Source organism: Meleagris gallopavo, chromosome 1 (genome assembly GCF_905368555.1).
Source record: "Meleagris gallopavo chromosome 1, MGAL_WU_HG_1.1, whole genome shotgun sequence".
Classification (NCBI taxonomy): Eukaryota; Metazoa; Chordata; class Aves; order Galliformes; family Phasianidae; genus Meleagris; species Meleagris gallopavo.
The window spans coordinates 90,102,629-90,116,695 of NC_139404.1; the positions used below are offsets into that span (position 1 = coordinate 90,102,629).

The 14,067-nt window shown below is 38.6% G+C and overlaps 1 protein-coding gene across 7 annotated transcripts in view; it reads right to left on the bottom strand.

Moving 5' to 3' along the window:
• Window positions 1-14,067, bottom strand: part of DCAF6 (DDB1 and CUL4 associated factor 6) — an 82,210-nt gene that overhangs the window by 63,007 nt on the left and 5,136 nt on the right. For all 7 annotated transcript variants that reach the window (XM_085240127.1, XM_085240113.1, XM_085240142.1 and 4 more), the window contains exon 2: window positions 2,977-3,038. In XM_085240127.1, coding sequence (XP_085096253.1) covers window positions 2,977-3,038 — 62 coding nt within the window. The remainder of the gene's footprint in view (window positions 1-2,976; window positions 3,039-14,067) is intronic.

Genomic DNA, 14,067 nt, shown 5'->3' on the forward strand with positions numbered 1-14,067 from the left:
AAAAAAAAAATAAAATCCTTTCAGTGATTGACTTTTATTTTTATTTCCCCAGAAAACAATTATTTTATGCAAGCGATCAATTATTACACTTCTCAGTGCTCAGTAGACTCCACTGACCAACATTGAATTGCCCCAGTAAATAAACATATGCACAACTGAAAACAGATGGCCAATGACAGCAGATTAAGAAAAATCCTTGCCCTGTTCCAATGTAGAACACACACTCTTAAAATACATCCTCAAATGAGGACTACCTAGAAAACTCGTTCATATTGCAGAACTGTTTAGAAAAGCTATACATCTATTACCTTCACAGCCACTCAATGCCCAGCTGAAAGCACAGCATAACAGTTACTACACAAAGGGTTTGAAATTCTTCATTTTAGGGTCAAAATAAGAAAGATGTCCTACTGAAGTGACAGAAATTTATAATGAGAAAGACACAGAGTATGTAATTAGCTTTTTTTCTATTAGGTATTCCACACTTTATCATCTGTATAAAATTCTGTTTGCTTCTCAACTAGCCTTTCAAGGAAGAATCACAGAATCACAGAGTGGCCCAGGTTGGAAGGGACCTCAAGGATCATCAAGCTCCAACCCCCTGCCACAGGCAGGGCTGCCAACCTCCACATTTAATACTATATTAAATACATTTAATTACAGGCTGCCCAGGGCCACATCCAATCTGGCCTTGAACACCTCCAGGGATGGGGCATCCACAACCTCTCTGGGCAGCCTGTTCCAGTACCTCACCACTCTCTCTGTAAAGAATTTCCCCCTGACATCCAACCTACATCTTCCCTCAAGTAAAGCAGTGAGCTCTTTTAATTCATCACTCAAATAGGAAAAAAAAAATTACCATCTACTAGAATCATAGAAATATGGAATCATCTAGGTTGAAAAAGTCCTCAAAGATCATCAAGTCCAACCACCAACCTGGCCTACTGAATTCCATCACTAAACTGCATTCCTTGGTGTCATGTCCATACATCACTTCTGTGATTCCCTCAAAGAGAATACAAGAGGCAGCCAAGCCTCAAGGCTGAAAATTCTGAATTTTCACTCACTCCTTTGTAATGTACCAGTAAAATTAGCTCTTTTGTAAACAGAATATGTTAACAGCGTTTAAAAAACAGAAGAAAAAAAAATGTCTTCAGAGACATATCAGAAAGATCTCCCAAACACAGAAGGGAGTGAAAAAGCACTACTTGTCACATATGGAGGAAGAAGTAAGAACTACATGTTCTAACAGTATGCTAAACATACTACTTATATTAATTCAAACATAACTTTGAGGACTATTTCTAAAAAGTGACTTGCTCACAAATGCTCTGCTCAATGAGATGTATGTCACACCAAACACTTGATAGTGAAGTGAATATCTATACATAGAAACAAGAAGTTATTCCTTCAGGTGATCCTCTCCCCTTCAATTCAGAATGTATTATTTCCACATACCAAATGATCCATCTACCTACATATTCTGTAGTTCTACCTTACCAGTTTTCACAGAATTCAATCAATCTCTTTTAGATTTGCTTTCTTCTACTTACCTCATGCTTAGTTGCTACCAGTCCAATGCAGCCAACTTCAAAAGAAAGCATCTCATCTAATTTTATAAATCTACTACTGAGCTTCTCAGCCTCTTAAGCTCCCTTGAGAGACAACATGAGAAACAGCAACTTCTGGGCTCAGCTCTGAGGCAGAAATCCCAAACATGAAGGTGCTATGTTAATATTAATGCTACAAAAATATGAATACTCCAAGTATTTCACAGAACTATCATCCTGCTTCAAAAATGTTCTGAGTATGGTTATACATACAGGCCTACTTTCTGACAAGATCTTGCTCTTGTGTAATATATAAATCAAATGGTGAGTAGGAAGTTAGACTTTTACCCTCCATTAGAAAAGCAAATTTGTGCTTTAACTATGTTGTTCATCTTTTTTTAGTTTGCTTTACATAGAATATATGAGCCAAAACTAACTCTCCAGAAGAATATAAATGCCTGTAACAAAATAACAAAACTAGAAAAACTCTTAGTAAGATTTCTATGACACTCATTCCTTATGTTTGAAATGTATGCTGACTGAGCAGTTATAGTAGGAGGGGATGGGAAGGAAGAGACAAATATAATTTACCATTGATGGCATAAGCATTTTAAAGAGGAAGGATATCGCAATCCTTACTTGACTTCTACATCTACAAAAGCAATACAGCAAAAAAATCTTATTCCAACAGCTGTAATTTCATTCAGAGGACAGAGCTCTGAGTATTTATTCACTACTCTAATAATTCTGTGCACAGGCAAGTATGCCCAACTGGTATTTTAACTTGTTTTCTGACACACTCACACAGGTGAATCAGTGTTATGTTAAAGCCATTCAATGAAGCCATTCAATGTTAAAACAAATTTCTTTGTTCTGTGCTTAGCTTAAGTATTTAAAAGAATATGCCATGTAATATTTGGAGCACTTTCAAAATTAATCATTTAAATAAGGAATATTTCAAGCTTTTTTTTTTTTTTTTTTTTTGGTCTTTATTGTCACTTTAAATAAGAATGCAGCACTCAATCATTTGTTTTTTAAGTGTGAAAAATAAATCACTTAAAATATCAATATTGCTTTAAGTAAAAAAAGCATATCAGCATGACACAAAATGATTCCACTTAAAGATTGGTTCTAACTGAAAAGACAAGCATGCGTTTTCCTGGCACATGAGCTTAACTCATTCAAGTGCAGGACATGGTAGTGAAGGAGAGAAGTGGGATTCTGTCCTTCAAAGATAAAACATTGAATGCTTAAGAGGAAACAAATACCTAGAGAATTCAGATGTAGGTCTCAACAAGCAGAGGTTTCCAACTCAGATTTTAAGACATGGTATTTGCATTTTTAAGTCAATGAACTATTACTGTGGCAACATAATCACTATTTAACAACATTTAACAAACAAAAAAAAAGCAACAAAGCAACTTACACATCCATCATGCACATTCAAGGTTGCTTCAAGTTTTAATCTTTGGATAAATTCTCTTCTCCCTGTAAAGAAAAATACTAATTACAATACCCTTTTAAAATGGTAACATGAAGAACTAATTTAGATACTTCTACTGGACACTAGCAGTCCTAAACAATGAAGAATCAGAATATAACTGTCAGTCTCAAAACAATTCATGTGGTTTTCATTTCATAAATGCTAAGATAAGCATCACATTTGCTAGTTCTTCCACCACTTTCAACAAGATACAAATGGCAACATGCACAGTTCACAAGTTGAAGGCTGCCCTGAAACAAATTGCTGAAACATCAAGAATAGTCCTGTGGTTTTTTTGGTCAACTTTGCTGAAGACAGCAAGTACAACATAGCTTCACAACTAAGACATTTTGTATAAGTATACAAAGGAGAACGTATTTAGATCTTGAGTAAAACATGATCTCAATTTCAACAAAAAGTTGGAAGATCTTTAAAGTATTATCTACAATTCTACATTTGCTCTTAAGCTAGAAAACTCAACTTCAATTTTGTTATTAATGCTGCATTTTGAAAAGCAAAAGTGAAGTCCAGTACCACTGCATTTGATTTGTACATAAAAGATTTAAAAAAAAATGAAAGTTTTGGAAAGGTGATATAAAATGTAAAGATGAAGGAGAAAAAAGAAATCTATAAATGTATATTGACTACAACAAGGTCCCATGAATTTTATGCTCTTATCTGCATGCTAGCTGCCATCCAACTGCACTTAATAACTACTATACAATACAACTGAAGAGCAAAAAAGGCATTTTGAAAACAACATCACTACTTCCTGAAGTTCCTAAATGAAAGTTGGAGGTATTTGATTAGAATGCCTTTGTGTCAGGAAAACAGGTTAAAATGAACGTAATAATCCCTAGAAAGTATTTTCAAAAAAGACAAATATTGGTAAGCCTGATCTTTTCACTTAAATTCTAAAACCCTGTAGACTCCAAGAATATTATTTTTTCTATCCTCTATTTCTAGAACTCTCAGAACAAAACTCTAGGTAAGGTACTAGGCTGTATTGTTTCTGAATAACACAACTACTGCATTCACTCCAAATTAACTTTCCCTTAAGGAAACTAAGGATCCTCAGAAAGAAAAACTAGAACAGAAGAAAACCCTCCCTATATCAGAAAGCTCTACACTTCATGGCTTGTTTGTTCAGATGAAATGGGAGGCCCTATTTAGGCATCCAGCCTTGCTGCCTCTGGCATTCCAGTACAAATTTGTAACCACATTTTCTCCTCTCTACTGTTTCCTCTTTGTGTCTTTACTTGTCCCATACAATCTCCTGAACAAAAAAGAGACCACCTGGTATCCTCAGCTGACCCCTAGCAAACCAGGCTGCCACAGGCCAGACACTTGACTGAGAAGCAGGCACAGGACATCAATGCGACACACTCTCCAAGACTCAGGAACCCTTCAAGCATTACAAGCTCCAGCAGCTACAACTGCACCTCAGTAAACGTGCATCTAGTCTTCTCTCCACAAAAAGGCATGTTTTGCAGCCAGACTTCCGCTAATACAGCTCAAGAACCACAGCAGACTGAAGAATGTTCTTTTACAAAGGATTTTTTTTGGTTCGTCTTAAGAGGATGTATGACTGGGTGAGATGATTATACAGCAACTGTTTCTAAGCACATCTAAAGCAGCTTAAAAACCAAATTAAAAACATACTACCTTACTAATTAAGTGGTGCAGTATTCAGCATTAGTCTTTCTAGTCTTGTTTGACTCCTCTAGCTGTAGACAGAGCAAGAATTCTAACAAAAGCATACATTTAAAATTGCAGTGTAGAGTTAAACTTCTTTCCAATACCCTGCCTACACTGCTGGTGGGCTGTTTTCTACCCAAAATCAGGCTGATTTCAGAAAATTTAGAGATAGCACAGGGAATAAAGATGAGTCACTAAAGAGACATTGCAGAAATGTCAAAATGTTTTGCCTCCAAAAACCTTTCTTTCTTCATTGGATGCTCCAAAAGCAAGCCTCAATTTTATTATGTCAGCCCACGATATCAGAGGCAGATGTTGGTGGTTTGGCGTAGAGGTTAGACCTGCCCATCAATATCCCAATACATGTTGCCATGTGACAGATGGCAGCAGAGGGGCAGTCTGACAGAATGGAGTCTGACATGGAAGTGCATACAAAGCAAACGTGACAAATTTCTCCTTGCAGAAAAAATGGCATCCACTGACGTTTATAGCCATCTTCTCCAATGAAGAAAGGTCGAGGGAACTGGGCTTGTTTAGCTTAGAGAAGAGAAGGCTCCAGGGAGACCTCATTGTGGCCTTCCAGTACTTGAAAGGAGCTTATAAACAGGATGGGGAACGGCTGTTTACAAGGGTGGATACTGATAGGACAAGGGGGAATAGTATTAAACTGAGATGGGGGAGGTTTAGGTTGGATATTAGGAGGAAGTTTTTCACACAGAGGGTGGTGACACAGTGTAATAGGTTGCCAAGGAGGTTGTGGATGCCCCATCCCTGAAGGCATTCAAGGCCAGGCTGGATGTGGCTCTGGGCAGCCTGGTCTTCTGGTTGGTGACCCTGCACACAGCATGGGGGTTGAAACTAGATGATCGTTGTGGTCCTTTTCTAACCAGGCCATTCTATAATTCTGACACTTGCTGAACATTTCTGGAGACCAAACAGTGGATGTGGGCACAGTGATGCAGGGGTGGCGCATTTCAGCAGTGGCAATAGAGACATCAAAGACAAGCCATGTTCTGGACAGCCATGCACAGCTGTCACACCACAAAATGAAAAGTGTCTCAAACAGCACATCTGCATGAATCGTCAGAGCATGACCAGAGAACTCCGCAGAGCTGAATATCAGCTTCAACACTTAGGAAAAAAAAAAAAAATGGCAATGTTGAAATATTGCAAAGTTTGCACTAGGTGCTCCTCATGAATGCTCACACAGGAATAGAAAGAACATCATATGTAAATTTTATCAGGACCTACAGAACAGATAAGAGGCCAAAGGTGACAGTTTCCCAGAACACATCCTTATTGATACATGCTGTCACCACTATCAGCTGGAGTCAAAACAGCAGCCCAGGGAGTGGCAACATGCAAATTCCCCACCAAACTTCAAGATGCAGCCGTCAGAGGGTATAGTGATGTGCATTGTCTTTTGGGATAGGAAAGGGGTGATCCTTCTGGATTTCCTGGAACCCAGACAAACCGTCCACTCTGACCTCTACCTCACGATGCTGACTAAGTCATGCCAGGACAGCCTTTCTCTTGCAACATAACAGCAAGATCCACATGAGATTGGGGACTACAGACTTCATTGCTCATCTTGGCTGGACTATCCCACCACACCCACTGTACAGATAAAGTACTAAAATAAGCTAGAAGCAATCCATTCACTTTTCTTCTTATTTTATAATGCAAAACTGGGGTCAGCAGATCCTGAATGTGCTTTTTCCTCCTAAAATAAAAACAGAACTACCTGAATAATCTGATCTGAAGAAAATACTGATTCTGCATTCACTGTTTTTAAAAGCTGACTTAACAGCCCACAAAATCTTTGTTCCTCGTATTGCAGCAATGACTTCAATAAGTTCACTGGTTTGGTGAAAAAGCTCAGTAAATAAATATTATAGTTTTCTGTTATTTAAGTCACCTGAATATTTTTTTGTAACGTTCATATTTTTTATCACATTAATTGGTATTGTTTTCAATGCCTTATCTTGCTAACTAGTAGGCTACCCTCCTACTTCATTCTTAAGATTCCTTGTCACAACTCTTATCACTAGACTTCCTAAAAGTCAAATTCTCCTCTTCAAGGACTCCGCTCTTCTGGGTGATAAGCATCTTGACAAATCCTTAATTCTCATTCACCTACTGCAGTGGCTACCTGTTCCCTCTGTCCTCCAGAAAGGTGGTCCTCCTGGATCCTCTCTCCACCTAAGACAGTAAGGGAGATGCAGTCTCTCAGAAAAATTCTTTCTGGACTCAAGACCTTTGCTGACTTTTTTTTGCTAACAGTGTGGACAGGCTGTGTAAAAGCCAAAAACTGTTTCTTTTCTTTTTTTTCTTTTTTGCTTAAATACATGCCATCAGAGAATTAATGAGAGGATGCCTTAATACGTCATTACTTCTCTTCAAGTAAGGTCTGTTTATGAGAGGGTCAAGTGACCAAGCTGTCAAGACACACATTAGCTCACTGGACATATGTGAGGTTTGTTTTGAAACTTTTGAGGTCAAGCTATCTACAAAAAAAAAAAAACAAAAAAGCAAACAAGCATTGTGAAATTTCAGATGGTAGTGGTGACCTCCTTGAAGTATTTATGTATTTGAAATCCGGAGAGCTATCAAGCCAGCACTCTACCCGCCCATTTTCACTCAACACTTCTGAAACCTCAGGGGACATTGCCATTCTGAGTACAATGATCAATGCCATTGTTAGGTTTTGTCCATCCACCCTCTTTTACCGAACACTGCACACTACTGAAGACTCAAGGTACAGTGACATCCCTCAGTACAGTGATCAATATATATTCTTAAAATATCTTTTATTAAACTAGTCTATAGGACCATTCCCAAGGCCGTATTTTATGTATGGAAGAAGCATCACCTGATCAGGTGATGCACTCATCATACGAGCTGAAATATGGGAAAGAAGGCAAAAAAAGAAAGCACAGATGCTTACTTGTACGTTGTCTCTTCAATATGCTACCTGCACATAATGTCAAACCAATGATACCTTGCCAACACACCTCTCCAGAGAACCACCTAACAATGGTACTTCAGAACACGACAGCAGAAGAGCTCAATGCTTGAAGTATATAAGACCTTTATATTCACTCCAGATCTTTCCATTGAAAATACAGATATCATTTCATAAAGAAGGTCTAGACTTGAAAGTGTGTTTGCTCTATACAGAAATATAACCAAATTTTGATGCAAACCTGCACCACCATAGTATGTGAAACTGAAAGGTAACCTTTATTCTGAAAAACACGAATAGATCCTGTTTGTCAAACAAATGCTCATTTAAGTCAAGCTGGCTCTTCCTGAGGCCAAGTCCCTCGGTGCTTGCTTGCTGTGACATCTGAAATGCCCTAGTTTAAAACTGAAACAGAGCCAGAGCCTGCTGCCACTGCAGAGCACACAGTATCCTGTTCTAAGAGCATTACAAAATTTCTCTTGGACCTCCAGCACTGAGTTTATACATTTGAGAAGCTGCTTCATGAGAAGATGACCAGTCCAGTTAATCTGTAAATGGTTTATTTGGCTGGACTGTGTCAAACTTCACACAATGACTAAGTAGATACAGGTAGCTCCAAAAGTAATGTCTCCTATTTATTTCCACGGATATTACTTCAAAGAGCACAATAACACTATTTGACAGAGCAAATTCTCATCTACAAAACACAGTTTCTCAACACAGCTATCACCATCAGCTGTGCATTTTCGCCAGCGATAAACAAGAGTCTGCATGCTGCACTCAAAAAAAATCTGTACCCTGGGAAGTGACCCAGTGTCACTGTCACCACTGCTGAAATGCACCATCCACCATCTACCTCACTGTGCTCACATCCACTGACTGGTGTCCAGAAACGTTCATCAGTGCTTGCTTAATATCACTGGGTGCCATTTCTTCCACACGGAGGAGTTCAATGACACCACTTTGATCCACGTGCACTCCCACGTCAGACACCATTCTGTCAGACTGCCCCTCTGCTGCCATCTGTCACACAGTAACAAAATGCAACTGAAATATCAGCAGAAAGGTTCAGTCTCTATTGCCATACTACCAAAATCTAACTCTGATATTGCAGGCCAACATAACATTGGAGGCATTACTTTTGGAGCACCCCTCCCATCTTTTGTTCCGTGTCCACTGCTTTTCCTTAACAAATTAATTTGAATATACCGTACAGCAAACAGAGGTCTCCATGCATCACACAGTTAACAGGACTACAGAAAATAAGCATACATTACATTTCATCAAGAAATATTAAAATCCTTGAACACAAACTGAAGTCTTGAAAAACACGTATTAGCAGACAGACTCAGAGAGGCCCCATTTTATACACACTGATTTTGTGACACAGGAAACCAAAGCAATTTATCAAATAAGAGAGTGAATCAGCAGTAGTGCTAGAAACCAAATCCATTAGTGTGATCCTCCAGTCCTTTGTTCAATGTCCTCTTAGATTTCTAATAGTTCTGTATAAATGCCCCCCAAAACTGTAACACTTGCTTTTATCAGTGTTTAAAAGACTGCCTTTCAAGTTGCTGTGGACAACTGCTTCTTTATGATTTAAGTTCAGAACAGGTAACCCAAATTCTTCCTTACTTTTAATGGTAATTCATCTAGATTAAAGGTCTAAACACTGCACAGAAAGAGAAAATATTTTAATTTCTGTGAAGAGACCTACTCGCCATTTTAATCTCTAAGAGCTCTGTTACTAAACACTCAGCACCAGATGACTTAGTGTTAATCAAGCTTGCACTTAAATCCTAAGACACTTCAGAATAAGCTTCATGTATTTAGAAGCACAGAACTTTCACATATTAAGACTGAAACTACAGAAGGTACAACACTATGCCCAGAAGTCCAACCCAGCACGTCTCCTGATGGAGTCTCCTGGTGAGTATACTGATAGACAGTACAGTCTTACAAGAAAAAACAAAACAAGATATGCTGAAATTAAAATGAAATAGAATAAAAAGTTGGCCCTGTGATGTTATACATATTAGGATAGTTAGTAACCATCCTGGAAAAGACTTCAATTTCTGTTTTCTTCTACCAAAGCTGCAAGAGTAAATCACTGCAGGTAATAACACAGACGTGTTTGCATTAGCAGAAGCGTCTGTAATCAACTTTCAAATATATTTCAGATTCTAAAGGCACCCACTCCTGAATATAAGCTTGCATAGGGCCCCACCACTGACAAGACCACAAGCATTGGTGCGTCAAAGTGAATAATCATATATAACTTGTTCAATTGTTGTTTAGTGTCTGCTATGCTTGAAATATACTTAATAAATGAAAATCAACTATATTAATACCAATTTTTAAAGTGCTTGCGTAGCATAAGCGGGGTGTAAATCCCAGAGACGACATTTTATCTGCATATTCTAAATAACAACTTGTGAGAAACCAACCATGCCACAGTGGCAAGCACTAAGTGGATTTCATTGACAAGTACACCGCATTCTGACAGCTACCCTGTCGCCGCTCTGGCTGCCCACAGAAAAGCCTTCTGTGTAGTTCCTGCCACACATTACAGCTGAACAGAAGACAAATCAGTGTGGTTTTGTGACAGGAGAAAGGAAAACAGACCGTTTTCGGCAGGTTGGTTATTCATTTGGTTCTTTAAAGCACTTCTTATGACACCTGAGGCTAAACAGAAGCTCCATGCTTCAGCAGGAGCAGAGGACGTCTATAAAGCAGAAACAGGGATATGACTGCCCCAGAGCAAAAGTGACGACCGCTGGCAGCAGAACTATGATCTTCTGTCACCTCCATGCATTCGGACAGACAACTACCATAGCATGGATGCACAGAAAAAGCTATTGGAATCAGCTCTTCAGCACACTGCCAGGCCACCATTTGCCTCAGTGCCCAGCAGCGGCTGCTGCCTCTCCCCACCAGCTGGCACAACTCGCCATGCGATTATCCCCTGCCTGCTTTTGGATAAAGGTGCTGGGGTAAAAAAAAATAAAAATTAAAAAAAAGAAAGAAAGAAAGAAAGTCTACTATTTAAAGTTGCCAAAGCTAATTCAATCCACATTTTTAAATAGATTAGGAAGCGATTAGACAGAAGCTTACCAGCATATCTAAGGAGACATGCCTTCCGGCAAAAAAAAAAAAAAAAAAAAAAAAAGCCTTCTGCTTTTCTTGCAAAGACATTTTGGTAAAACTGGGAATTTGGACATGAAACGAACCTATTACCATTCTGCACACTCACCTCATTTAAAATACTGTTTAATCCTAGGCGGTATGGGAATTACAAGCCATCTGTTTTGGAGCAAGAAGTGAAGTAGAGACACACAGCGTAACAGATACAGATAAGTATCCCTGTGAGATTACATGTGTAAACACTCAGAAATTGCCCAGGATTAGAGTTTAAAAATAGGTGACGTCAAAAGCTGAAGCAGAAATCTGAGTCTTGCTAGGAGATGACTATCAAGCAACACCGGTGACATAAACTGAATTGTAAGTGGGCATTAAAAACAGAGGGAACCAAATAAGTCTTACTTTTGAAAATTGTTTGGTGCATTAGATTGCATGTATTCATCCTTTTTCACTCAAGAGCATTTTCAGGGCATATAGAATAAAAACAAATAGAATCTCATTTTCCTTCCTTTCTTAGGAAGAGTAAATAATGGGAACTCACTACAGAAATAGCTACAAACCAATATAACCAACACAAAGAAGGTTTTGTGTGTTAGCTTTCAGAAGGTTTTGCCTGATAGCTTTGTATGATGGTGAAGTTTCAGTAGTCAAACAGAACTAGACAAACATCACTGCCTCGTATCACGTTCAGTTCACAAGGCAAGGAAAGACGAACCTCATCTTCCCCATGATACCTCTCAAATAGAGAGCAGCAGCATCCATGTGTTCAGCCTTCCAAGGAAAGCCTACACTCCATTCAAGAAATACATTAAAATTCACTGATGTTTATCTGATTCCATTTTGTTGTGTTTATATTCAGTATTTATTGAATCAAACTACGCTAAAGTATTTGTGACATATCTGAATCAGTAACTCACTGAATCTCAAAGATGGACAAGAAAAAGCTGAGACCTGCACTACATTAGTGAAAGTTCCAGCTTACTTTGAAGGCTGGCATACTTAATAACAGACTGATCTTCTTCCTCATTGCCAGGATAGGGCTAGTTTCAAGTATCAACAAGTTCTTGATACATGATCAGCTATATCCCACTGGGCTATTTCGGGGACGTTTAAATCAAAGAAGATCAGGAATCATAAGCAAAGTCATAACAACTCATCATATTGCAGTGCAACACTTTAACAGTGACTACACATATGTGCTCGAAGGTCTGCCCTCATGCAAGTAATGGAAACAACTGGAGGAAGACTACAGAGAAGGAAAAAAAGGAAAGAAAAGAAAAAAAAGAAAGGATAACTAAAGAGATCTGCCACATCACTGCGCCATCCTGAAACACGTGAGGACTGCTCTGAAAGTATTGCCTCCTATGTTATAATGTTGGCCATGGCATCAGAGGTGGGTGTTGGTGGTATGGCAGTAGTGGCTGATCCTTCCCACCATTATTCTGTTACATGTTGTTGACGTGTGACAGACAGCAGCAGAGGGGCAGTCTGACAGAATGGCATCTGACATGGAAGGGTATACAGAAGTGTCAGTGAATTCCTCCATGCAGAAAAGATACCATTCATTGACATTCACAGACACTTACTGAATGCTGATGGTGATCAATCAGCGGATGTGAGCACACTGAGGCAGTGGGCAGTGTGTTTTTCCAAGTGAAAGACAAACCATGTTCTGGACAGCTGTGCACAGCTGTTACACCACAAAAGGAAGAGCATCTTGATCAGCTCATCTGTGCAAATTGGCTAATGGTGGTGACTACTGAAAAATAGCATATCGTACCTGAGCATGTGCTCTATCAAAAAGTATTATTGTGCTCTTTTTATCTGCTGTAGTTTCCATGGAAATAAGCAGGAGGCATTACTTTCAGAGCAACCTATGTACAAATGCGTTACAAAATTTGTTTTTGCAGAAAGAGACAGCTTTCATGTATCCCAGACTCATTAATTACAAGATCAAGGTGCAACAGAACGATGAAGCTGTCTGAAATAGTCTGTATCAAGAAACTGGCAGTCCTTTACAAAGCAGAAATGTTTCTTTTGTACTGAGCATCTTTAAAAGCATACTGCATAAATTTAATGAAAGTACTGCAATCAAAAAATGGAAAAGTACACAAAGCATGTGCAGATCTATAGACTCCAGCTGTCTGTATGGAAAGATTAAAACTCCAAAGCATCCTAAGACTGAATGTAATTCAAATAGTCTAATCAAATATGCAAAGCTTTGGGACTACAGCACACTACTACATGCATTTATGTATTACACAATATATATATATTATTGTATGTTCACGGTTGCCAAGAACACACATGACTAACATTCAGTGCACAGATATTACAGAAAAGGGTAATCACTTGAAAAATAAAATGAAGAAAGTTCACTGCCATAGGTTAGTCCATGTCAAGCAGGGATGACAAAACTTAAAAGGACTCTCTCATTTCCAAAGGACTGAAAATCAGTTTTTTCACAAATTAATACACATAAACAGAAGCTGCATTCCTATCAATCTCGCTCTCCTATTTCAGAACAGAGCGACCAAAGCACCAAGTAATCCTATATTCTGTGTATCAATTTTCTGTTTAATGGAAAACAAACAGAAGTGACTGCCAACACTGCAATTCCTGCTTTGAGGAGCCAGATGGGACAAAAATAAGGAGACAGGAACAGTAACACAAAACAATTAAACCATAGGAACATACAAGGAAAAGGTAACCGAGGTCAAGCCAACGGTACCATTAACTATGAGCAAAGATCACTGAGACAGCAGCAAAACAAGCTAGCAAATACACAGCTGTGTGGCACTGTGTTGTAGACTACTTTCAAGCTTTCAAGTGCAACTGGCTTCTGTGTCTCCACTTGCATAGTTCAGTTAAGCTACAGGTGGAATAATGTAGAATTTCACCAGCGCAGAAAGCAATCACGTGAAACCCTCTATATTTAGGTTACACTGGTTTATAGCTATTTCTGTAGTGAGCTCCTCTTATGTACTAAATTATAGCTAACCAGCTTTTCTTCATTTATTACCTTGTCCAGATGATTCTGCTACACTGCATTTTCATTTTGCTTTATAGATAGCATGCTACATTCTACAAATCACTCATTAAAAGCTTTTAAATGGTGGTCTTGAATATCTCACTTGATTTGGAACTTAAAAAAAAAATACATTTTATGTATTAGGATCACTCCCAACATTTTTCAAGAGTGACTTGCTATGCACACACACTGTGCCTTT